Here is a 26,303-nt window from a genome sequence, read left to right as displayed (position 1 = left end):
TATGGAGTTTCGTGGTAATAAAATATTAGATTATACAAACAAATGTATGGAGTCTGTTAAAAGAAAAAGAGAGAAATAATATAGAAATTTACTCATAATTCATATTTATTTTAAAACCTTGACCAAATCTAGAGCATAACACTATATATATTTTATTTTATCGTGTCGTATTCATCGTCAATTTTATTTTGCAGGTAAAAAAATCAATCCCATACATTTTAATCACAATTAACAAATTTTCATCGGCTATAGTCTCCGCATTTAAAACATTGGCATTCGTCTGGCTCTTGAAGCCTTACTTCCATGACAGCGTGTTTAGGATCTTCCAGTCTTACCCCATCGGCATTGTAACAATGTGAAAGTGTAACGATACGTTCTCTGAGGTAATTTTCTCTACAGCAGTGACATTCCTGTAATTAAAAATAATGAATATTTACCATAAAATTCAAATCATACTTGCATAGATTTTGTATTGGTTGTGCGAAGTTGGCGATGGGGGAAACACAATCGACGCCAACGCACGTCATTGTGAAAATATGAAATTTTATAGGACGACATACCCATACTAGTCGAATTTAAAGTGTCGTGAAACGTACTTAATGTTATAAATTACTTATTGCTAATTTTACGGTTTAATTCACGCGTTTTTAGTCACTTGTGTCACATGTTTCGGAGAGCCTAGGTCTCCATTTTCAAGCACTAACAGTGCGTGAGTAGACTGAGTAGGTATGTAGCGTTCACGTTGTAGTTAAACCGGAAAATTTGCTTACTCTTCAATAATCTTCATACTGATTGACAGGCTGCCAAGTGTACGGACCGAATACCTTTAAAAATCCTGTAATAGTTGCAATAGAAGGGTGCACTTGGCTACTGCACATTCCTTCACATTTGTTCACAGTGACCTCTCCATTACATGTTCTGACCAGTCTTCCCATTTCGTCATACTCTTCTGTAAGTGAAAAAAAGCTTAAATATTACAAAGTTAATATTGGTTAGAATTTTATATAAAAGTATATATAAATAATTTTACAGTACATATGGTCCTATTTTCCCGCACTAGTGCGTAAAATAGCACTTTTCGTGCGATGTCAAAAGTTTAAAGGGCCATATGTACTGTAAAACGTTGTACGATACACGTGCGAATAGGTAATTCGCAACTCGTGTCGATTTAAAACACTCCCTTCGGTCGTGTTTTAATTTATCGCCACTCGTTTCGAATTTCCTATTTTTCGCACTTGTATCGTAAATAACTATTATATACTTATAAGTCTTCACAACTGAGTAAGAATGTCTAATTATGATTTTTATGAATATTTTCTAAACGCTAATACAGTAGAAGTTAGACCAAGATAAGTGTGCAACAATTTTGATAGCCCAAACTGTACAAGTGTTAAGCTTAGAATAAATTTAAAATTTATTTAATTTCTATGAAATTATGACTTATAAATAACACTTGCACAGTCTATGCCTTTAAAATCGTTACAGAGTTATCTTGATCTAACTCTATGGTAGTTAGTTACGTTTTTAGGGTTCCGTAGCCAAATGGAAAAAAACGGAACCCTTATGGATTCGTCATGTCTGTCTGTTTGTCTGTCTGTCGGCCCGTCCGTCGTCCGTATGTCACACAGCCACTTTTTTCCGAAACTATAAGAACTATACTCTTAAAACTTGGTAAGTAGATATATTTTGTGAACCGCATTAAGATTTTCGCACAAAAATAGAAAAAAACAATACATTTTTGGGGCTCCCCATGCTTAATTTTTTTTCATCGAACCCATACGTGTGGTGTATCTATGGATAGGTCTTCAAAAATGATATTGAGGTTTCTAATATCATTTTTTTTTCTAAACTAAATAGTTTGCGCCAGAGACACTTCCAAATTGGTAAAATGTAACTTCTAAAATAAGAGAATGATAAAACAAAAAAAAATATATGATGTACATTTCCACCAAAAATTGATTTGAACGAGATCTAGTAAGCAGTTTTTTAATGGCTCCTCTACACGATGGGCCAACGCCGGCCACTCCAAAAGACGCAGCCATGCGGTAGAATGAGATAGCAATATCACTTGCTCCCTCTAACGCATAAATGCGTCCGCTATTTTATTATGTTACTTGGTGCTACGGAACCCTTCATGGCCGAGTCCGACTCGCACTTGGCTGCTTTTTACTATTAGGGTTTTTGCTTGACTTTGGATTTTATTTTCGTATAGGTCTTATGAGTCTATTGTTAATAAACAGAAAATTTTAATTCAAGTATAAAATTTGAATCACGGTCTAATAAGTTAGTAAACCAATAATTATAGATTTATAAATAATAGAGTAAGTACATATGAAAGTGAATTCATATATTGTAATATTATAATACATAAGTAGTTACCTTTCGTTACCAATATCTCACTCAGAGATGTTTCACAATTTTCATCAGCTGAACAAGTAACTAAAGTAACAAGAAAAAATTCTAAAACAAGTATAACTAAACGTTTAGATTTATGTAAAGCCATTTTAAGGAAACTCTTATGACACAGATTGATGTCTATCTAATCTTTATTTTACTATCATGCCCTATGGGTGCCTACAAATCCACTACTGTTGTAAAGCTAAGATTTTCGCCTTATATAGCAGCTCATTTTCATTGTTATAGGACGTTACAAGGGATCGCGTCATGACAATCAGCGGGGGTTTGAGCACATAAGTTAAATGTCTTGTAAGTTGAGCGATCAAGCTATGAGTATTTTTATTCTTTCTAGGTTAGCATAACTATTGTGTAGATACTTATTTTCTTGCCGTTTGTCGATATGACGATATAATTATGTATTTAATTATAAGGTAGAGTTTATCATATTTTCTTGTAAATATGTAACATTATACACAATATCTTAAGTGGCTGTATGCGGAGCATATTTCGGGAAATGACAATGACAACATAAAGAAAAGATTATAAGCATTCTATTAAATAATCAATTTTATGTTTCAAGCAAAAAATAAAACTACCGATAGGTAGACAGACAAAACATGCAAGACCCGAAAGGTTCGTTTAAATATTACTAAATAAGTATCACAAAATAATATTCTGTGACAGTGTTTATGCTTAACCAGTGACGATTTCCATACCCTTTAAATTAAGAGAAAGTTTTTGGTAAAAATTTTTATTGCCATTTATTGCCATTGCTAACTATATTTTTCTTTAATCAATTACCTACATCATTACCATTACCTACATCTGCTTACCTTCTTACCAATGCCATATTGGGACAAATTGAATTTGCACTGTTGTCTTTGATTGATTACAGACAGACATACAACGAAACAGGTGTCAGTGAATAAATATCGTAAAATAAATACCTATTACGTTTAATTTACATCCATATAGGCTAAGGATTTATGTAAGTACCTATCACCCGAACATAGTTTAAAGTTATTATTCATTTTTATTTGTTGGCACCTTTACCATATATTTCAGGATCGTTTTAATTTAACTAAGTATCTACTTATGTAAATATTAGTAACACATGGTTAATATATGATAAGAATAGAAAATCTATGAATTTAATGGATAAAATACTTGTTCGGTAAGAGGCTAACTGCGTATGCCCAACAGGAAGCCCGTGTGAACGCTGCTGGGGACATGTTTTCTTAAATGATTTTAATAGTTCAGTAGCTACATAAATAATGCGTATAGATCAGGAACCCTTTAAATACGACTTTTTCGTCTCCGTGGTTCACAATGTCTTCATCAAACAACGAATGTGCACAACTTTGCTTGCGTATTGAAAATAATTAATCATGATACACAGTCACGTTATTTTGTTCAGTGTATTATTTTTGTCAACATGCCAGATAAAACAAAGCAAGTCCAGTCTTATTACCCAAGAAGTTGAGCTACCACCAGGTAAGCAAAATATGTAGGTAATGCAAATCATTTATTAAGTTATTGTATACCGAACAAGACGCAAAAATATGATATCAAGCTAAATTGTTTTCTTTCGTTCGAATAGCTCGTAAGTATTTTATTTCGAGTTTTCGTCAATAACGCATACCAGCACGTTCAAAGTTTTTATTAAAAAATAAAGAATAGGTTTAGCTTAAATTAATAAAAAAATTATCATCATCCTTGTAGTATTCCGTAGGAAACCTCTCTCCTCAAAACCTTTTATGCCTTTTATGGTCCGCGTGGAGTTTAAGGGTAGGTATTTTATGTGAGCTGAACATTTGTGTCATACTTCTCTTATCTTACCCAAACTCAGAACTTAATTTTTTATAACTTTTTTTACATATTTACAACTCTTTACAGGACAGGAATGTGTCATGACTCCAGTAGTGCATGTTTTAAAACATCCAGGGTGCCAGCCACAGCTGATTCCATCGTATGCTTGCGTTGGAAAATGCACCAGCTATTTACAGGTAAATGTACTGCAAATTTTGCTTGCAAAACATTTTTAGTGTTCCGTACAAAACTTTGTTTTTCTACTCGGGTACTTTTATCTGTCATTTACATAGTCACGAACGAACATATAAGGGCATACATTATTAATACTCCTTAAAAGTCTATAGTCTATTGCCCAAAAAAGCACTTGTATCGTTTTAGAGACATTACGATACGGTAAGCTAGTGCAGAGTAGCAGGTGGCACATACCGGTACATTGCTACCAACGTGACAAACGATTGAATGCATACGGTTTTTATTAAAAAAGAAACAAATTTGTACTGAGTTCATTGCTACCAACATAATAAAAAATACTTTTATACCCTACAGCACCACGACCCTGGTGCGGTGCGGTAGTGTGTAACGGCTTTAAAAAAAACATAACCATAGACATTACTCGTTTGTTCCTCGTTTCCCGCCTGTCCCGGTAATTTCTTGTTCTTTGAGTACTTTGCGTTACTATTTGTTTTGCGTTCATAAAAAGTGTTGAAAATGGACAAAGAGGACTACGTATTGTTTCTACACCTGAAGAAATATCCGCTGCAGCACAAGCAGCGACCGAAAATTTGTTGCCTAAGTACTAAATCTCAGCACCTATACGACAAATCTTATGAGAAGTGCATGGCGTGGAGATTGGAGCAGAAAACTTCATCATTCTCTGAAAACGTCTTTGGTGTATTTTCAAAGACTAATTGGAAGCACCGGATCAGATCTATCTTTTAAGCAAGGTTGGTATAATGTTATAAAAAATTTTGATTCACATTTTTAGGGTACACAGTACAACGAGCTATATTTATGTACATTTTATATTTTTGCATTGAAACTTAATATTATTTAATTCTCCTTTTTCTTGTTACAGGTTGCAGTAATATTTGGTATTATGGGTGCTTGTCGCAGACAAGAGCTACATACATATAGTAATACCTACTATCCAAAATTTACATTGACATTTTCATAAATAAAATTTTGTTTATATTTTTTTGTATTTTATTTAATATTGCCTACTCATAGAAAAAGCATTGTATGCAACGTTGTATAAGTAGTCAAAAAATGCTCATGGCGTATTTATTAACAATGTTCGCCTTCGGCTCACATTGTTACCCACGCCACTCACATTTTTTGACCCCTCTTATAAAACTGTTGCATAAAATACTATTACGGAACACTTATGGGATCACTTCGGTCTTGTTTTATAATAGTATGATGTTACTGCAGTTCCAACTATTACAGTTTTCGGAATATGTGTATGGATTAGGGTGTAGAGAGGGCCAATAGAGACTACTCTCTCGGTATAGGCGGAAGTTGCCTGGGACCCAAGGTCAATGAGAGTTTGTTAGGAATAATAATAGCAACTGACATTTGGAACTCCATAAGCGCTATGTAAGGAGATGTGTGGGAATTTCACACTAGGTTGCTCTGTTTCTATAGGAAGTATAAGCAGTAGAATTACTTACTACTGCTACGCTTGCTACTACTAAACTTAAAATATGTTATTCTTTTGTTCAGGTATCGGGAAGCAAAATTTGGCAAATGGAACGTTCATGTAATTGTTGCCAGGAGTCTGGTGAACGGGAAGCTACGGTTGATTTGTATTGTCCAGAAGCAAAAAAGGAAGAGAATAGATACAGGAAGGTGTGTAGGTTTGTTGTATTTACATGTTTTGTAACATAAAGTTGTAACACAACGTTACCGTATAATCTAAATTAGACAACTAGAGTTAGATCAAGATAAGTTTGCAACGATTTTATTAGCATGCTCAGCGCAAGTGTTATTTAAACGTCATAATTTCATAAAAGTTTGATTTTTTAATTAACACTTGCACTGCGTGTGCTATCAAAATCTTTGCAGTATGCTTTGCAGACTTATATTGGTCTAACTCTACCGCAATATTGACCCTGTTGGTAAAAAAACTGTTATAATTGTTTTTATTTCAGGTGGTTACAAAAGCACCACTTGAATGCATGTGTCGTCCTTGTGGTACTATTGATTCAAATGCTATTATTCCACAAGAAACAGTTGGATACGCTGAAGAAGGACCGCTCCATAATCATTTCAGGAAAAGCTTTTAGACGAAAATTGCGTAAATCAAACTTTGTATAGACTCGTGCAGGTCTAATAATTGTTATGTTATTTAAAGACTATTAAAAGCCTTGACCAATTTTTGTTATTTATTTCACGTCGACTTGTCCAGTGAATCCTGAAAAAGAAATGTTTTCCAGAAACGCGTCAGTTTTCATATAAATGCTTCTGATAACAAACTACACTAAAACATTTTAAAATAAAGTTGGTCAAGCAGATCTTGTCAGTAGAAAAAGGCGGCAAATTTAAAAAATGTAGGCGCAAAGGGATATCGTCTCATAGAAAATTTGAATTTCGCGCCTTTTTCTACTGACAAGATTTGCTTGACCAGCTATAGTTACTCAATTTATCCTTAAAGGGCATCGTCTGTCTAGTGGCGCCCTCTTTAGGATGATTGTATTTTATAATAAACCAATCCGTTTCTGTATAATCCAGTACAAATATTTATGTTGTAGTCTACTACTTTGGTAAGAGTATTCGTATGACAGGTACCATAGGTTAAATGAAATACAAGTTTAGTATGCCATACCCTAGCAGCTAATACCACACAAAAAAAACCAGCCAAGTGCGAGTCGGATTCGCGTTTCAAGGGTTCCGTACATTAAGTCCGACTCACGCTTGACTGCACATTTCTAATAGGTTTTCCTGTCATGAACTTATAGGTAAAGAACTATTTTGTGTATTTTTTTTTCAAAATGTGGGGTGTGGGGAAGGGGGGTCGTTACTTTTCGGATATTTTCTTAAATAACTTCTAACCTATATATTTTAAAATTATAAAAAAATATATATTTGAAGTCCTCAAAATGAGCTCTTTTATTTGACATACAACACGATATAGTCCGATCCGTCGATCGAAACCTGGGCCGTACTACAATCTCTCCAGAGGTGCCAAGTGGTTTACCGCTAGCGCTATATCGAAGTGCTGAAGTGTTTGTACGAGAACGCCACTATGTCAGTCCGACTCCAGGACCAGAACTCGAAACCTATTCCGTTGCAGCGGGGAGTCAGGCAAGGGGATGTTATTTCTCCTAAACTGTTTACCGCTGCATTAGAGGATGTTTTCAAGACTCTGGACTGGAGAAGGCTTGGCATCAACATAAACGGCGAGTACATCACTCACCTTCGGTTTGCGGACGATATTGTAATCTTGGCTGAGACTACGGAGGATTTGAGTATGATGTTCGACGACCTCAGTAAAGCTTCCGAGCGAGTTGGTCTGAGGATGAACATGGATAAGACGAAGACCATGTCAAATGCCCGTGTAGAACCAACTCCTGTGAAGCCCCCTCCAGACTATGCGCGTGAATTGCGGGCGAAGCCGCGAATGCGAGTGTGGAGTCGATTTTCGCAGACAGCGAAATCGACTCCACACTAGCGTTCGCGGCTTCGCCCGCGATTCACGCGCATAGTCTGGAGGGGGCTTTACAATCGGAAACTTACATTTGAAGTTGTAGACGATTATATATACCTAGGACAGACTGTCCAGTTAGGTAGGTCCAACTTCGAGAAAGAGGTTAATCGACGAATCCGACTCGTTTGGGCAGCGTTTGGGAAGCTACGGCACATCTTTTTGTCCAATATTCCGCAGTGTCTCAAGACGAAAGTCTTCGACAAATGTGTGTTGCCAGTGATGACGTATGGTACTGAAACGTTGCCGCTTATTGTGTGCCTCATAAGAAGGCTCAAAGTCACCCAAAGGGCAATGGAGAGGGCTATGCTTGGAGTCTCTCTGCGTGATCGCATCAGAAATGAGGCCATCCGCAGCAGAACCAAAGTAACCGATGTAGCCCTCCGAATCGCTAAACTTAAGTGGCAGTGGGCGGGGCACATTGCCCGTAGAACCGATGGCCGTTGGTTCTCTTGAAGGTTCTCGAGTGGCGACCACGTACCGGAAGGCGCAGCGTGGGTAGACCCCCCACAAGGCGGACTGATGACCTGGTGAAGGTCGCGGGAGTCCGCTGCATGCGGGTGGTGCAAGACGTCATTGTGGCACTCTTTGGGGGAGGCCTATGTCCAGCAATGCTCCGAGGAATTGTTCGGATTAATCCCTGCCGCTTCTTTTCGCCATCGCCCTACGCGACAACATTACCATCTTCATCACTTGGATGGTTGGCAGTCCTCAACTGTGCGTTTCTCCAGAAACTTCCTGCCTCGCACAGCCAAACTGTGGAATGAACTGTCGCCTGCGGCATTTCCGGACCGATAGGACCTTCAAACCTTCAAGAAAAGAGCGTACTCCCATCTTAAAGGCCAGCAACGCGCTTGCAACCCTTTTGGTGTTGCGGGTGTCCATGGGCGGCGGTAATCGCTTACCACCAGGTGATCTGTCTGCTCATTTGCCTCCTATTTCATAAAAAAAAAGCAGTGGACGTCCTCTGGCTGACATGATGATGATGATAACGATATAGTTTGAAAAACTTTATTTTTTAAGTTTCTCATTTACCCCCCAGAAGTGGCCCCCATGTTTAAAATTCATTTATTTACGTTACATGTCCGTCTTTGGATCACTAATTTACATAAGTGTCCCAAATTTCAACTTAATCGGTCCATTAGTTTCCGAGAAAATAGGTTGTGACAGACGGACAGACAGACATACAGACAGAAACATGAGTGATCATATAAGGGTTCCGTTTTTTCCTTTTGAGGTACGGAACCCTAAAAACGATAATATATTAACCGGTACCAAACATGACTGGTACATCACTAACTCATTTGACACTGAACTGACGTTTGATTCAATTTCTGAACGTTAGTTTGTTTTGTTTCCCGATTTGTGATTCTTGCGCTCCTGATTCTAGTTGCTTTTAACTGTTTCTAACGTCTATTTCTTCATCACTAATTTCCAAAATGAGTCGCCGCAAACGTGTGAAGGTTTGTTTCGTTAAATTGTATTAAATTCTGTGTATTTAAAGCTAAGATGTTAGTAATCAGTTAGGTTATGTTTATTGATCCTAGGTCGACAACCGGGATTTGGATGAGAAATTAAAACAAGATGATTCTGAGTCTGATCAATCTGAAAAGAGTAAAATCACGTCTATTAGTCCAACTACTGTCAGCAGTCGAAGAGAGTCTACCTCAAGCCGCAATACAGACGGGAAAGAATCCAAGAAAGATGAGAAACCGACGATTATATTGGACGAAACCAAAAGTGAAGATATTGAGGAGGTCAATTACAAGGAAATGCTTAATAGGTATGTACGAACAAAACAGTTATCTAACTCATTATGGTACTACTCTCATTGCTGTCAGTTTTCGTTGATTACGACAATTGATGGCCTAAGATTGGACAGATCCAATAGCTTGGTCCAATGTGTATTTGCGTCTCACATTTTGCTTAATGAGAGAGTGAGACGCAATGCACATTGGACAAAGAAATTGGACAAGTAGAATACCACCCTAAGACAGAAAAAATATCTGCAGGACATTGCTTTACAGCTTTTAATAAAAATAGTTATTTAGTCTTGCTTCAGTACTTTATCAGGTCTTATGATAACCAAGACAAATTATCAATAGACAAGGTGAAAATAAATCATTAGTTCTCTTTATGCTACAACTCATACTCATACTCATATATTTTATTACTGCGTTGTATCTATTTCAGTTTGGAAGGAGCAGCCTTCCAATCAAGGCTGCCGTTTGACAAAATGTCTTCACTGGAAGCTGAGTGCTTCTCAGATCTGCAGGGTGCCTGCAGCCATGCATTTGTTCAAATCCGGAACAGAATCCTGAAGATGTGGTTTGAAGACCCCAAGAAACAACTTATTCAGGAACATGCAGTTTCGAAAATGGAGGTTAGTTTTAATTATTTCAGTCTCATTTCTGTATTAATAAAAGATCAATTTGAAACATTTAAATTATGCTAGGCAGGGGTGTTCAAACTTTTTGATTCAAGGGCCCCATGGCCTGCTATTGCTTCCTTTTTCCAGGGCTAAACTACGGTTGGATACTACCTGGGGCTGCAGGTCGTAGTTTGAATAAGCTTACTATAAATCAGCGGTCGGCAACCTTTTAGCAGCCAAGGAAGCATATAGTAGTTAAGGAAGTTAACACGGGCTGCACTTTTGTTAATATGTGTGACTCTATCAGACATTGTTGTTTGACAATATTGCATACAGAATAGCCAAGGAGGCTCGCAAGCCGCGAGTGAGAGGCCGTTTGTTGCCAACTACTGCTATAGACGCCCAGGCTATATTTATTTATTATTTGTAAAGGAGTTGCAACATGTGATTCTGGAATTTAAATTCATTAATTTTCAAGAATATTTATCTTATTTTAGCCCCCATATAATGGCGATCCAGCTTTAATTATCAGGACACATGCATTTCTGGAGAGACACGGTTTCATAAACTATGGAATCTATGAGCGGCTTACAGCAATACCATCGCCTCCCAAAGGAAAGCAGAGGCCTAAAGTCATCATTATTGGAGCAGGTAATCTAAAAATTGTGATTTTATTATTAGTTTATATATTTATTCACAGTTGTGCCCAACGTTTCTCTGTTCAAAATTATAAATACGTGTTTTAGGGTTATGTACCTAAAGGGTAAAATCGGGACCCTGTTACTAAGACTGCCTGACTGTGTGTTGTATGTTCAAACTTTTTGAATAAACATCTTTTATTATTATTAAGACTCCACTGTCCATCTGTCCGTCCGTCTGTCACCAGGCTGTATCTCATGAACCGTGATAGCTAGACAGTTGAAATTTCCACAGATGATGTATTTCTGTTGCCGCTATAATAACAAATACTAAAAAGTACAGAACCCAGTGGGCGAGTCCGAATCGAATTGGGGGCTATTCATAAATTACGTCATTTCAAATACGAGGGGTGGTCTGGACATGAGATGATGGTAGCATGATGTAGTAGGAAACGGGGTCATTCGAAGCATGATTTTAGGAAGGTGGGGATCATAAATCTTCAAAAACAGATGACTTAATTTATGAACACATGAACAGCCCCTTGTTGGGATTTTGAATAATTGCTTATTAAAATATTTTTAAGGTGTCTCCGGTTTGGCGGCCGCTCGTCAGCTTCAGTCGTTTGGCTGTGAGGTGGTCATCCTGGAGGGCAGAGATCGGGTCGGCGGTCGCGTGGTCACGTACAGGAAGGGACCTTATGTTGCCGACTTGGGTAAGTGTTATACTTTTTCATCACACTTGCTCGTAAAAGGTGTTATTACACGTAGGCGATGCGGTCCTTAACACATTTTCTTACAGTAGTTATGAAAAGCATTTAGAATAGAGATGGGCAGAATATGGAATTTGACCATATCAAACAGAATACTCGGTTGGGCTAAAACTGCCTAAAACGCTGAAATCGAGTTCATTCAGGTCCGCGCTTTGCATTCATAACGTGTTTTTAACCCTTCTCCTTCCGACCGACTGGGAATGTTTATGAAATGAAACGCAGAAGGCCCCAAACGTGATCGCGAAGTGCATCCACGTTAACCAGACGCCCTTTAAAAACATTTGTTGATTCGGTTAATAATCGGCCGAATATGAACATTGAAAAATATGCCGAATACCCATCCATCTCTAATTTCGTATGACTGCCGAACGTGCAATTAATTAACTCTTGTCTTCGAGAGCCTGCGCTGACGGGTTGGACTTCGAACTTACCTGTCCATCTGTTGGACACTTTCTAGAATTTCTATCTTCTTGAACAATATACTATTTTGCTTATCCTTTAAATTTTCTTAATTTGCAGGTGCCATGGTTGTGACTGGATTGGGCGGTAACCCAGTGACAACACTGTCTGTGCAGATGAACATGGAGCTACATAAGATCAAGCAAAAGTGTCCACTCTACGAAGCTACTGGCAATCAAGTTCCTAAACATAAAGATGAAATGGTAATAATATATTTTGAATTCTTATAGTACACTATTCAATCTTCTGTTGCATTGTAAAACGAGTGCGAGTCGGACTCGCCCACCGAGGGTTCCGTACTTTTTAGTTGTTATAGCGGAAACAGAAACACAATTTCTTCCTCGCGTTATCCCGGCATTTTGCCACGGCTCATGGGCCGCTTGATAACTAATCCCATGATTTGACGTAGGCACTATTTTTTACGAAAACGACTGCCCTTTCAACCCAGAGGGAAAACTAGGCCTTATTGGGATTACTCCGGTTTCCTCACGATGTTTTCCTTCACCGAAAAGCAACTGGTAAATATCAAATGATATTTCGTACATTAGTTCATAAAAACTCATTGGTACGAGCTGGGGTTTGAACTCGCGACCTCCGGATTGAAAGTCGCACGCTCTTACCGCTAGGCAACCAGCGCTTATACACAGAAATACAATATCTGTGAAAATTTCAACTGTCACGGTTCATGAGATATAGCCTGGTGACAGACAGACGGATAGGCAGACAGACGGACAGTGGAGTCTTAGTAATAGGGCCCTGTTTTTACCCTTTGGGTACGGAACGCTAAAAAGTGGTGCATTACACAGTAACAATGTATCAGTTTATTTGCCTAATACCTAAATAACTAAACCACAGAGAAAATAATACTACTATAGTCCGTTTTTTTTTAGCATTAGAAAGAACTTCGCAGAAGTAAGCTTGTGGTTCCAAATCCGGCACTTATAGCGGTAATAATTTGAAGTAAATTATATGTATTGACCATGCTACATTAGATAATTCAATAATTATTAATAATTAAAGAGCCTGATAAAAACTGCACGCTTGCTTCTGTGGAGTTCTTTCTAATGCTAAAAAAAAAACGAACTATAGGTACAGAATACTCACTCTCTAACAAAACGCGTCTATTACGACAGATATGGCCGCTAGGTGGCGTCAGCGCCACGTGCGGCTTATGGCAAGCCACCAAAATTGGTGTGGAATGGATGTACTTTTAGCTACCTGTAGCAAAGCGACGAAATCGCGGAGTGAGCCACGCCTGCCTACACTAAAAGAACGGGTTGTACTAATTATGTATTTGTATTTGTAATTTGCAGGTGGAGCGCGAGTTCAACCGACTTCTTGACGCTACGTCCTACCTCTCCCATCAAGTAGACTTCAACTACTACAATGACACCCCCGTCTCGCTAGGACAAGCTCTTGAGTGGGTCATCAAACTGCAACAAAAGAATGTGAAACATAAGCAGGTAAATAGTATACTAAGGGCCACTTGCACCATCCCACTAACCCGGGGTTAATCCGTTAAAACGCTAATCCAGTGTCAAATTGTACTGGTAACCATGGTAACATCAGATCAGCGGCGCTTTTATCGCTGACTGTGCTTTTCTTTCGATAGGCAAACTAATAGTCATCGAGATAGTTTTAGAATTCCCATGGCCACATCCTATCTCCATTATCAAATCAGCTAGATAGGTAACAAAATATGGCATTGTCATTCGATTTACGTATGCAAATTTTTTTACGGTTGTAAAATTTAATGCCATCTAATCTTCTAATTTAAGTCTTTATACGGCGGGGGAATATATTTCCCAAAATGATTTTGAACTCTATTCCGAACAGGTAGTGTTCAATTTTGCGCAATTTCTGACACCTTTATGCTCGTCTGAGGGTTAGAAAGGCGAAAAAAAGCTTAGTTAGGGTTTGCACTTTTTTCACCGAAGAGTGGTATTTGTCGATAATGTTCTCATCTACAAGTCATTTATATAAGGCGGAGTACATGTATTCTAAACATATATGACTTCCGGTTTGAAAATCGCATGTCTTAGTTATTATTCGCCTACCGGTGCTATTGAAAGATACGAATATGAATATGTAGGTACCTACTTAATAATATATTATACATGCCATCGCGCAAACAAAGGAATATTAAATTTACAGTAAACTTAGAAATGGTCACAAAAATTCTTCGTTTCATGGCAAAACGTTATGACATTCTTAGCCTTTAATGTTACATTGTCTAGTCTCTATAAATTTCATTAATATAGTCAGCACAAAAAAATGCTTAGCAGGTATTGTGTTCAAAAGGTAACCTAATCACGGTTTTATTTACTTAACAATAAAGGTGTGTTTAGTTTATTTTGAAAACCACTCCTGCTAAGCTGCATATGCTGCGTACTGTACTTATATACCATCGTCAACACAGGTAAGAGACCATTCGTCGACCTTATTACAATCGCATAAGGCCTATATATGGCTATGTTAAGTATTGATGTCGTTACATGAACAGTCAGCAGCAGAAGTTGCTAAGCGGGCGAGGTGTTCAAAATTACCTTGACGCGCTCTTATTCTCTTAACAATAAAGTCGTGTCAAGATCATTTTGAACACCTGGCCCGCTTAGCTACTTCTGCTGTTGACTGGACAATTTAACAATAAACTAATTATTTTTGTTTAAACACTTTGAACAGATTCAACAACTGAAAGCGGTCATCACTCTACAAGAAAAGCTTAAGGGTAACATAAATAAGTAAGTATTGATTGTATTTAAGTTCCGTGTTTAAGAAGGTATGCTGTTAAGGCAATATGTAATTACAATCTGCGTGCCTTTCATTCATAGCTTTAAACTTATTAAAGCCTTTTGTCTATTTCAAATTAAAGTTATTGTGATCGTTATCAATAACAATTGAATAAAAATTTCTAGTCAGCAGGAAACCTATTGTTTAAATTTATTTTATGTCAAGCGATGCCCTTTTTTGAAAAATAAAATCCCTTTGCGAGCGGGGTGGCCTTTTGTAAACGCCTATAAACTGTAATACACGCTGAAGTCCAACATAACATAATAGAAAAAAACTATAAAATGACCCACAATGGTCCCAACCACACCACAATAACACGTATGAAATTCTCTTTGTACAGGATGTCTGACATTCAAGAGCTACTCAAGTCAATGAAGATCGAAAAGGAAACTTTGCTTGTAGAAAAAACGAAACTGTCCGCGGGGGACGCTAGCATCTTGCAGGAGTTCAACCTCCGCCGCCTCAACCGAGAGATGAAGCAATTGTGTAATGAATACGACTCGCTGGTCAATCAGAATCAGAGTATTGAAGATAAGTTGACACAGCTCGAGACCAATCCACCAAGGTAATTATAATTTCATCTTGCAACCACGGCTTAAGCGCTTTACACGCCTTACATACTTAGGTTGGTGGCCTAGCGGTAAGAGCGTGCGACTTGCAATTGCATTGCAAAGGTCGCGGGTTAAACTCCGGCTCGTACCAATGAGTTTTTCGGAACTTATGTACGAAATATTATTTGATATTTACTAGTCGCTTTTCGGTGAAGGAAAACATCGTGAGGAAACCGGACTAATCCCAATAAGGCCTAGTTTCCCCTTTGGGTTGGAAGGTCAGATGCCAGTCGCTTTCGTAAAAACTAGTGCCTACGCCAAATCATGGGATTAGTTGTCAAGCGGACTCCAGGCTCCTATGTGAGCCGTGGCAAAATGCCGGGATAACGCGAGGAAGAAGACATACTTAGGTTGGTATTCCACCATTGATATTATACCTCCGTTCCACAGTTCCAATTTGTTCCAGCTCCGTGTACCTGTCGGTGCGAGACCGCCAGATCCTGGACTGGCATTTCGCGAACCTCGAGTTCGCGAACGCCACGCCGCTGGGTAACCTGTCGCTGAAGCACTGGGACCAGGACGACGACTTCGAGTTCACCGGCAACCATCTAACAGGTATGTTGGGACTTGTTACAGTTCGCGAACGCCACGCCGCTGGGCAACCTGGCGCTGAAACACTGGGACCAGGACGACGACTTCGAGTTCACCGGCAACCATCTAACAGGTATGTTGGGATTTATTATAGTTCGCGAACGCCACGCCGCTGGGTAACCTGTCGCTGAAGCACTGGGACCAGGACGACGACTTCGAGTTCACCGGCAACCATCTAACAGGTATGTTGGAATTTATTATAGTTCGCGAACGCCACGCCGCTGGGCAACCTGTCGCTGAAGCACTGGGACCAGGACAACGACTTCGAGTTCACCGGCAACCATCTAACAGGTATGTTGGAATTTATTATAGTTCGTGAACGCCACGCCGCTGGGCAACCTGTCGCTGAAGCACTGGGACAAGGACGACGACTTCGAGTTCACCGGCAACCATCTAACAGGTATGTTGGGACTACCGCGATATAGTTTCATTGTTTTTACCTTTAATTACGACGTTTCCGCTGAGTTGTACCAGATGAGGTCACGAAAAGACTGACGTCCCAACACTCACGTCTAACACGTCTCACGTGTCAACACGCTGGGACGTCAGTCTTTCCGTGACCACAGCTGGTACAACTCAGCCGAAAAGTCAGAATTAAAGGTAAAAACAAGGAAACTATATCGCGGTAGACCCGTTTGTGTAATTAAATATGTGCACAAAACGCGAGAGTTTAAAGTGCTATATAGGTATGTTGGGATTCATAGTTGGTAAAACCTATTTGTCCGTCAGTAAGAACCAGGAAAACTATACTCATCCTTTTCTTTTGGGTGCTAGTACTAGAGTAAGACTAGCCTTTTAAAATGTCCGAAAAAATGAAATGATTTTTTCGAGAATTTATGAAAAAACAGTCTCCGGCTTTTGGGGGTCCCACATTTGTGACATTTTCAGCTAAAAGGTACCACGTTGTCGATTGTCAATAAGGTTGATTTCAAATTGAAGCTTTACGGAAATAGCGTTCTTATTGACAACCGACAATAAGTGCAATTTTGGTTGAAAACGGCACATTTGTTGACTCTGTGAAAATTTAACCTGGACCAACTGTCACATTATAAACTTTTTAAAAATCAGTAGGGGTCCAAAATAATTTACTTAAGCGTTCTTCTTAGAAGAGTACATAATTACTTATAATTATAAACGAAGTAAAAGTTTATAATTTACATATTCACTACTCACTGCTATCTACTTTCTTTCTACCTACTAAAAATAACCCAATATAAATATTCATAAAATAATGTGTTCCCTATTTACATGATTATAACTGCTTCAGCCTATTTACATCAAGTTCGGTAACTAGCTATCCAGCGGCTGTAACGTTTCAGATAGTTATGCATAAATTATGCATATCTGGGGGTTTATTAGTGTAGCCCTGACACAAGGCAGCTGTGACGGACCAACGGGCCGCTTAAGTGATGCAAACTTGAAAGGCGAGGTTGATATTAATGTTGTATTAAGTATAAGAATAAGAAGTTGTATTAAGTATATGATGTGGAAGCTCTTAAGAAAAAATCATGTCGTAAGTAGGAATCGTTTGACAGAACTAGATCGCTATACAGATCATAATGTTGCATGGTAATAGAATTGGCGCGCGCGACTTCATATGTCGAACGCGACTTCAAGCATGGGGTCACCAGCTACAACTAAAGTTATTTATTTTATACTACAAATACCTTACAGACTATCATCACAAAACAGATAGGTACAGAAATCAATCTACATACAAAGTGCGCTCGATCAACGTACACTTAGACACTGCTCACGGACACGATATCTGGGACCGGTTGGGACCACTGCGAGCGCGAGTGCCATCCGCTTGAGACACGCGTCTGTGAACTTTTTTGTGCAATAATGGAGAAACAAAAATAACTGTTCAGTAGATGGTTGATGATGATGATGATGAAACTACCAGTTTAACAATGACATTAAAATAAAAATATTTTAGTTATTATTAATTTATATTTCCATTCTTCCCGTTCCATCCTCAACAATAAATCAAACAACTAGATACGAGCTGATACAAGTGCCACTACCACGATAGTTTTTTGTGCACGAGCTATAGTTCGTAGGCACGCCGCGCCGAGCGTAGGTATGAAAAGTGAAGTACATACATGTGATTGACTTCTGTACCTATCTGTTTTGTGCTATCATGCATATGTATATTATAAACTTTAAACTAAACACTATTTAGGCGACAAAACGGCCGGGCTCCGTTGAATCGGCTGCTCTCGTGTCGGGGATTCGGCAGTTTGCCCCGGAACCTCCGAAACACGACACCTTTCGGCCAAAAGTCGGCGCACTCGATAATGGTATGGTAAGCGGTCAGAACTAACTACCATAATGTAAGATAAAACGATGCCTCAGAGCAGTAGTCGGAATATTTTTATATTAGACTGCTCCAAAATCAGCCTGCTTAGGTAAATCAAATTTTACCTTTAACACCCTGTATAGGTATAGCCATTCCAAATATGTCGAAATGCATTGCATGCGTGCATTTTGTTTCGAGATTAGTGTTTCATTAACCTTTGGCTAACATTATTGATAGACCGGGAGATAGTGACACATTTTACTGGGTCATTTGTACCAGTATGGCGGTTCGTCAGGGGTCTAAGCATGTAATGAAGGAAAGAAAAATGATGGTCATAGCGCTGGTACTGGCGGCCCAATCGCGTGGGCGTTAGTCGAACGTGTCGGATAAAATACGAGTGTCGAACGATTTGTTCCACAAAAATCCTCGTATTTTCCGATAGTCCATAAAAAAGAAGTAGGCGGTAGCGTAATGCCATACTTCTCCGGTGTGACTTACAGCCCGCCATACTGAGGCGAACACATTAATTAAAAAAAAACAATTCAACCATTTGTGCCAAGCTAATTTTTGCACAGGTGGTCATCGTCGAGCAGCCATTCATGGACATCACCATGCCATACTCTTCGGACGGTTCCAAATGGCCGCCATACCGCCGCAAGGGAGTTAATTTTTTTTTTTGTAAACTATTTGTACCAGACAAATGACCCAGTAAAATGTGTCACTATCTCCCGGTCTATGACCCCCACTGTTAGTCTATGGGAAATCTACATAAACCAACACAATTTGCAAATTATAATCCTAATGAGGCTTTTTGTATCTGAGCTCATTTATATCTAATAATCGAATCGGTCATCAATCACTTTGGAATTACAGTATGGCATTTTCATCGGTGGGTTACTGTTACAAAAACATAGCTTACATAATCTAGGATGTATTTGTATTTGCTAATAATAAAAGGTCAGAGACTTGTAGATTCACCTTTAGACGGCAATAACTTCAATTAGCTGGGGTCTGAGCACTCGTTAGTGTTTGCTGAGCATTTCCGTGTATTCTGGCGCGATCGATGCGCCATTGTATCACACACAAAAGATGCCACCGAATAGAAATACTCGGCCCTAAAAGGATTGCTTTGCGAACACTGTTATTTGTTCCCACTCTAACCGGCGTTTAAGAAAATCCGCCGCTCCTTGTAGCTATGCTCGGTATCCGTACGTTTATATTATATTATATCCCCTGAGGGTTTGAATTTACAGCTACCGATATTATGAATGGGTGGGATTTTTCATAAGTTTAAAAGCAACAATTTGTATGAGATTTGGATTATTTATGTCCAAGTTCATCGAATCGTACGTACAATTATAAAAAATGGCAAATAACGTGAATTGGCGATGTGCGATCGCCTTGTCCGTGCCCAAGGGCCCGCGCCGTTATGAATGTGGAATTTTCGAGTTAGTGGCCGGTTGTGATCCTTCTCAGTGGACTTTAGCCCGGGGCGCTGGTTCGTGTCAATAATTACTATCATTTCGAGCCGCGTTTCCATCTTCCACAGCCGATAAATTACCCACTGACTCCTGTGAATTGTCATAATGAGCGTTGCAGAAATTCCAAACCTTACACTTAGCTACTTGGCACTCGTGTAGCTAACAACTGCAAACGAAAAGCAAAAATTTGCTGCTTAGTGCACGAAGCATGAGTTTTAATAGAAAATAAAGAGAGAGAAAGAAAGAAAGGAGTGTACAGGTTTTTAAAAGGTCGGCAACGCGCATGTAACACCTCTGGAGTTGCAGGCGTCCATATGCTACGGTGACTGCTTCCCATCAGGCGGGCCGTATGCTTGTTTGCCACCGATGTGGTATAAAAAAAAGACAAGGTTTTCAGCAAACATATATTTTTTTTAATTAATCGGAAAATTTTTACAAGGATATCAGTTATTTTTATTGTATCATCAAAAAGAAACACGTGGTAGTAAAATAAATTACCTATTTAACTTCTTTATATGTATTATGTATACAATTATTGTAATCCCATAAGTAGCCTTTTTTTGTAATAGTTTTTTTTATATTGAAATAAAGGCTTCGTCACACAAGCGCATTTTCCGGGCGGGGCGTGAGTGGGGCGCACCGCTTTTACATATCAACGCTCATGCCCCGCTCACATCCCGCCCGGAAAACGCGCCTGTGTGACGGAACCTTAACGCCTCAATGCTAAAGTTATCGAGGCTGTAAATAAATTATTCCTTTGTGAAGACTAATCATAATTTTCTCATTCGCTTATCGGTATTGTCAGAATTATTATCGAGTGCTTTATTGTCGTGTGCGATAATTAATAAGCCACTTGCCTGTAACTGTCACTAATAAGTCCCATGTGCATTAATCCTGACTTTACGTCCGTCGATTACGCATAAAGCATAAAAAGGTACGAGGTGAATCTGTCGCGTCCGTTGTTCGGCGGAGATATGTATCACTACAGCCAGCCTCTTTTGTACGGTGCGTGCGTTGTCGGCCATATTTCTCGCTGTTCTCTCGGTGTTCGCGGCGTGGGTAGTTGAAAAATGACATCTTGATTGTTGTGCGTTATTCTACTCATGAGAATGTCGAGACTCGGTCGCGTGTACGGCCATTGTTGAGCCTCGCCGCTGGCCCTACAAATTGAACGATTGTTAACCGTTCCATGGAACCGCTGCTATCGTGACTTGTCACGAAATCATTATATTTACCGAGATAACGTATTTTGTTAGATAACGGCGTTTTATGCAAGCGCTGGTTTGGCAGATATTATTACGGCGCTTTCTTGTTCGGAATGCTTTACTGCCCCCATTTACATCTTTGAGCTTCTAAATACAGTAGAACCCGCTTAAGACGATTCTGAGGGGACCTAACAAAATACGCGTCTTAAACGGGAAATCGTATTAAACGTGAAATAAAAACTAGTATTATTTCATGTACAAACACCGCAGCGGTGATAATGAGCGAATGATATCTAAGTGTGGGTAGGTTCACACGCGGTTAAATAATCTAGATTAGGTACACTAACAATAGGCTCAACTATAAAGTCGTGGAGTAACTAACTGCAAATAAAAATCTGGGAGCGATAGCTTGCACTCCGTGGTCCATAACCGTCAAGCAGAAGGCATAGCATTCTCACGCCGACAAGGACCCGACAAAAGATATTAAAGACAAAACAAAAAACAGGTAATAAACACATTAAAAAATGTTGACTAACGGCGTATTGCATAACAATACGACCGTACGATGGTTATGGCAATAACACAAACGTGCAGATGGTTCGTAACGGGAATTTTAGATGGCTTATTAAGCGGGACGCGAGTCGTATTAACCGTGAAAAAATGTATGAAAACAGGCCTAAAATTGCAGGGACCGGCGTAAAATGGCGTATTATGCGGGAAATCGTTTTAAACGTGATCGTATTAACCGGGTTCTACTGTATCTGAATGAGGTTGGGTTTATGGTTTGTTTTTGTGGTTATTCTGCCTGTATTGCCCTTTTCATCAATAAAAAATAAAAATGAGGTAACCGTCGCACTGTTGGACACTTAATCATGATAGTTGATACCACATCAGACTTTTGCTGCTTATGATTGAAGTGGATGAAGTAGCCATATACCTATTGGGCTCATAGTTAAAATACTTGATAGAGTAAGCGTTTGAGTACTGAAATCGAAACCGGTTCCTCTAACTCCCATGAATATGTTCTACTTTTTCGATTTATGTATAAGTATATTGCTCGTTTCTACTTTTATAGTTGAATAACTGTTGATAATCTTTATACCAATATCACTCCAATCTCTTGCTTACCCATTAACTTCGGAACATAAGCAGTTAAACAACCTCTGACTTCACATTCCGGCGATTCCGGTAATAATTACCAACAGCCCGTATAATTTATCGTCATCGGACCTACGACGAAGGTATTCGTATATCATAAATACAAGTAACAAAGCCGCGGTAAAGATTTATATGCTGCTTTGCTGTTTATTGACGACAAATGGCACCTGAAACGAGTCGCAGAGGTTCCGAGGCCAAGCGATCTGCTCAAGCGGCAACGAGTTTTTGATAAGGGCATGCGTGAGGCAATAATGAATGTGATACAGCTCCGACGTTAATCATTTATCACTCTCTCTATGAATAAAATATCTCGACGCGCCTTTAGGATAGTGTCTAGTCGTGCTGGGGCGCTTAGAGCTCACAGCAGCGATCACAATCTGGCTGTGTGTTCCTATTGGTCGCGTGAAACATGTACCCGGGTAGACCAGTGTAACGGCACATGGAAATCCGAAGCAAGTATGCCCAATCGGGGAGCGAGCTCATACTGGTGTTACTGGTTCTTCGAGACGCTTGTGCTTGTTGAGTGATAAGAATAGCATCAGGGCTCAGTAATAGTACGCGCTCTCTGGAGAAATTCACACTCGGCCGTTGTTGTTTTACCTTGTACGCAGCTAAACTTGCCACTAGGGGGTATAGTACTTGTAAAAGGAAACCTACCGCTTTGTATCCACGTTTTAACAAAGTCGTGCTGTTAGCAAGTGTATAACACTTGGAAGGGTCTTTTCATTGTTTCTGCTTTGTGAAAATAATGCCTCTTAAATATTTAAGCAAGTTAGGTCGATGGATATGTCTGCAATGTTAAATTATCGTCCCAAACATTTTTTGTTATTTTTTACCGTCTTGGTTCTGTAAATGTTTAACACTAACTATCAACAAAAACTAAAGGCAATACAGTTACTTTAACCTTCGGAAAGAGAAGATACAACTTTACCTATGGCGACAGGGCAATATAAATGCTATAAGTGGCTACGTATGTACGTAGCTAGGTCTATCAAGTTAGTTATTACTTTATTAGTGCATTTTTGAAACAATCTGACCAGACATTCTGGTCACACCTGATAGGGAGTGTCGTGAAGACAGACGTAGTTTAATGCAACATTAGCCATTCACTCTTTGCTCGATGAGACCTAGAATGCGTGTGTGGTACTCTATTAATAATCGCATGCCCTTAGCATATGCCGCATGTGACAAGCTGGATGTGTGTTGGCTCACGAGGACATCAATTGCGACTTGGCGTCGCCCGCGGAGGCGTCTGGGGCGTGGATGAATAAGCGATGAGCCGACGAATGGCTCTATTAAACCGCCATTGTTCTGTTGGTAAGGGTTACTACATGTGTAAATTAAGTCCTAAGATACTTAATCGAATCTCAGGGTTGATAAGCATTGTCGACGAGTGATTTATTCGATATCAGCTCGCTAACTTAGTGTGGATTCTGCAACGAAAGTGTCATGCAGCGCTCTTACGTTGTTTTCGACAGCAACTTTAACACTATGGCTGCTATGTAAAATCGTAGGGTTGAGCTTAGTCCTACTGGAGAAGTTTCTTCAGCTTCAGCCAAATTAACAGCAGGCACTGTTTAAGTTCTTCGTGGTTTTACTGGTTGTCATTGTTGATAGCTAGAAACCTGCATTTATTTGTTATGCTGTTAACGCAGCGACTCCTTATATGTAATATAAATGTAATTCGCACTTGATAGACTCCGACCCCGCTAAGTCCTCGTGCCAAGTGCTACGTCTTGACGTGTCTTATGATGGGATATGCATGTATTGTCACTGCCAAGTGAGTGTAAACTTAGCGCATTTGGAAAATATAAACCATCGCACCGTTACATTTGACCTTTTGTTTAGTGATGATTACTCTCAGTATCAATACCATCGGTGCCATTATTTCTTACTGTCAACTGTACCTTGAACATTATAAAGCTAATAATAGACGATTTAAGGTCAGCTTCGACGTTATCGATTAATCTGGTAACCCTGTCCCTAATGTCGTTGCGCAACCACGTATTGTTCACATCGTGGTGGCTTTCACTAGAACAATATGACGTCACCACGCTAGAACACTAAGTGCTTTTCGTGTAACAGAATTTGCATTTACCGAGTCTTGAATACCGTGTAATTTACGCAACCCATCGGTATTTTGTTAAACGTATTACGGGATAAAGCAACATAGGACATTAACGGCTTTGAATTTACTTTGCAGATTTACGAGTCCATTGTATGTATTAATTTGCACGTTACGATGTTTATTTTATTGGGTTTACCAATTGCAGTGACACGCAAAATGCATTAGTGTAAACAATTTATTCATGTCCCTACAACATGTTAAACATATGAATGAAATTTTAGCGAGCACTCCAAAAAACACTCTTATTTTTGGCGCATTTATATAACCAAAAGACACGAGACGACAATGACAAAGAGCATGTAATATTGCGTGTAAAATGTGAATGCAAAATTGCTCGCACGTAACACGTTGCAACCGCTGTTTTCTATTGCATTTCGCTTGTGGTTTCAAACTAAAGATAATTTTCGAAAATGGAATAAAGAACAATAGCGGAAGAAAATTGTTCGAGTGGTCCATCGTGATAGTCGTTTCGGTGCGACTATTTCGCGGGCGAATGTCAGCTCGAGGATTTATATGGTGCGATCTGGTGCGGCGGCACTTTGTCCATCTAATTGACAAGTCTCCGGAAGCGATCGTCACACCTGGGCACCCGCCTAACGAGTTCGCGGCGCACAGGAATACCACTCCAGTTTACTCGGGCTTAAGGACGCAGCGAAACTGAGGTTTTAAAAATACACGTCGCGATGGAACGATTATTAAATTGGATAGAATCGTTTTCTATATTGTATGTAGATAAAACCACACAATTAGATGGAAATGGTGATGCGTCATCCGGAAAACGTTGCATTGGCTTGTCTAATTTCAGCTTTTGTGTTTTGTAATAAAGGTTAATATTACTAGTAGGACACTCTAGAAAAACCACATTCATCATTCATCGTTCATTATCACATTACTCACGAATGGCTCATCCTGGTGATCCTGGTTTGATTGCAATGTTCTAACAAAAGTATCTAAAGCTCTATATAAAAACATTAAAAGTGTTTATTCCATGATATAAATATCCAGTAAATTCTCACGGTGTTCCATTGATATTCTTGTAGTTACCTATTGCATAAGGAACGTTGCACTTTACATTACGCTTTGTTGGCTTGCATTTATATGAAAATGAGTAGACACGTTATTTTAAGTTAAGTTAATTCTTGTATTATATGGAATTCGTAGTAAGAAGTAAATATTGCGAAGTACCTAATTATTCCCGGAATTTGTAATATGAATATTGCGTGACCGGAAATGTGAAGTATTATGTGCGAATGTGAAAGTTTGATCATATCTAAGGAGATTTAAAGCATGCTATTTTTTGTACAGAAATAAGGTAATTTGACGGCAAATTCGATTTTTAAATTGCATGCTGGAACTACAGAGATTTCCGCATTGGAAGTAACGAAACATCCATTACGCAAGATAAGAACTTTCATTTTGCATATGTATTCATGTAACAGATCCTGTACTTTATGTGACAGGGGATATAATAAACCACCTCACTTAATGACTAATGGCTACTGCAGCCACTAGATAAATATTTCTCACGACTACATTTTTCAAATTTGCTACTTTTTTGTACTGACAGAACTGGCTTGCGAGAGTAGGTAAGCACCGTATCTACAAATCTTACTGGCGCCGAACTAAGATAGCTGCTGTTGATAATTTTGTTAATCCGCCTCAGTCGAATAGCATTGGGCCCGCTGGGCACCAAGTGCAATAATATAATTTGCATCGTGTACAGCGGTAGTTTTATTGCCAACAATTGACCATTACTGGGGCGCATTTGCACGCTTAGCCGTCAGATTGTTTAATATATTGCTTCTCGGAGTTTACCCGATGACTAATTTTCGCAATGCGCTTATCACGTTTGCTGGCTGCGCAAACACAGATCTGCCGGAACGTTTG

General features: G+C 39.2%; 3 protein-coding genes across 3 annotated transcripts in view; 2 read left to right on the top strand and 1 right to left on the bottom strand.

Annotated features, from left to right (window-relative positions):
* Positions 1 to 87: 87 nt before the first annotated feature.
* Positions 88 to 2,594, bottom strand: LOC134668207 (partner of bursicon). The gene is made up of 3 exons (XM_063525711.1): positions 2,380 to 2,594; positions 825 to 949; positions 88 to 410 (listed from the first exon to the last, which is right to left on the bottom strand). Exons 1-3 carry the CDS (start codon positions 2,501 to 2,503, stop codon positions 240 to 242), a joined length of 420 nt encoding a protein of 139 aa, XP_063381781.1. The 5' UTR covers positions 2,504 to 2,594; the 3' UTR covers positions 88 to 239.
* A 977-nt stretch (positions 2,595 to 3,571) lies between these two features.
* Positions 3,572 to 6,584, top strand: LOC134668141 (bursicon). Its single transcript, XM_063525656.1, has 4 exons — positions 3,572 to 3,891; positions 4,294 to 4,403; positions 5,932 to 6,057; positions 6,360 to 6,584. Exons 1-4 carry the CDS (start codon positions 3,786 to 3,788, stop codon positions 6,492 to 6,494), a joined length of 477 nt encoding a protein of 158 aa, XP_063381726.1. The 5' UTR covers positions 3,572 to 3,785; the 3' UTR covers positions 6,495 to 6,584.
* A 2,658-nt stretch (positions 6,585 to 9,242) lies between these two features.
* LOC134668312 (lysine-specific histone demethylase 1A) overlaps positions 9,243 to 26,303 on the top strand; it is a 369,325-nt gene continuing 352,264 nt past the window's right edge. Inside the window, exons 1-12 of the mRNA XM_063525794.1 lie at positions 9,243 to 9,375; positions 9,460 to 9,695; positions 10,106 to 10,295; positions 10,781 to 10,934; positions 11,506 to 11,634; positions 12,211 to 12,353; positions 13,464 to 13,613; positions 14,833 to 14,891; positions 15,281 to 15,505; positions 15,958 to 16,126; positions 16,237 to 16,410; positions 16,455 to 16,542. Of these exons, the coding sequence (XP_063381864.1) occupies positions 9,352 to 9,375; positions 9,460 to 9,695; positions 10,106 to 10,295; positions 10,781 to 10,934; positions 11,506 to 11,634; positions 12,211 to 12,353; positions 13,464 to 13,613; positions 14,833 to 14,891; positions 15,281 to 15,505; positions 15,958 to 16,126; positions 16,237 to 16,410; positions 16,455 to 16,542 (1,741 nt within the window). The 5' untranslated portion in view covers positions 9,243 to 9,351. The remainder of the gene's footprint in view (positions 9,376 to 9,459; positions 9,696 to 10,105; positions 10,296 to 10,780; positions 10,935 to 11,505; positions 11,635 to 12,210; positions 12,354 to 13,463; positions 13,614 to 14,832; positions 14,892 to 15,280; positions 15,506 to 15,957; positions 16,127 to 16,236; positions 16,411 to 16,454; positions 16,543 to 26,303) is intronic.

The sequence above is a fragment of the Cydia fagiglandana genome, chromosome 10, assembly GCF_963556715.1.
Source record: "Cydia fagiglandana chromosome 10, ilCydFagi1.1, whole genome shotgun sequence".
Lineage (NCBI taxonomy): Eukaryota > Metazoa > Arthropoda > Insecta > Lepidoptera > Tortricidae > Cydia > Cydia fagiglandana.
The sequence above is the reverse complement of the archived record's forward strand: the minus strand, read 5'-3'. Positions and strand labels throughout refer to the sequence as shown.

What these genes read in the sequence shown, in the direction of transcription:
- LOC134668141 (XM_063525656.1), top strand. Translation starts at nt 3,786, where the DNA reads ATGATACACAGTCACGTTATTTTGTTCAGTGTATTATTTTTGTCAACA. An exon ending in AGAAGTTGAGCTACCACCAG is followed by an intron (nt 3,892 to 4,293) that starts GTAAGCAAAATA and finishes AACTCTTTACAG; the next exon opens with GACAGGAATGTGTCATGACT. An exon ending in AAGAGAATAGATACAGGAAG is followed by an intron (nt 6,058 to 6,359) that starts GTGTGTAGGTTT and finishes TTTTTATTTCAG; the next exon opens with GTGGTTACAAAAGCACCACT.
- LOC134668207 (XM_063525711.1), bottom strand. Translation starts at nt 2,503, where the DNA reads ATGGCTTTACATAAATCTAAACGTTTAGTTATACTTGTTTTAGAATTT. An exon ending in TGAGATATTGGTAACGAAAG is followed by an intron (nt 950 to 2,379) that starts GTAACTACTTAT and finishes TTTCACTTACAG; the next exon opens with AAGAGTATGACGAAATGGGA. An exon ending in CTATTACAGGATTTTTAAAG is followed by an intron (nt 411 to 824) that starts GTATTCGGTCCG and finishes TTTTAATTACAG; the next exon opens with GAATGTCACTGCTGTAGAGA.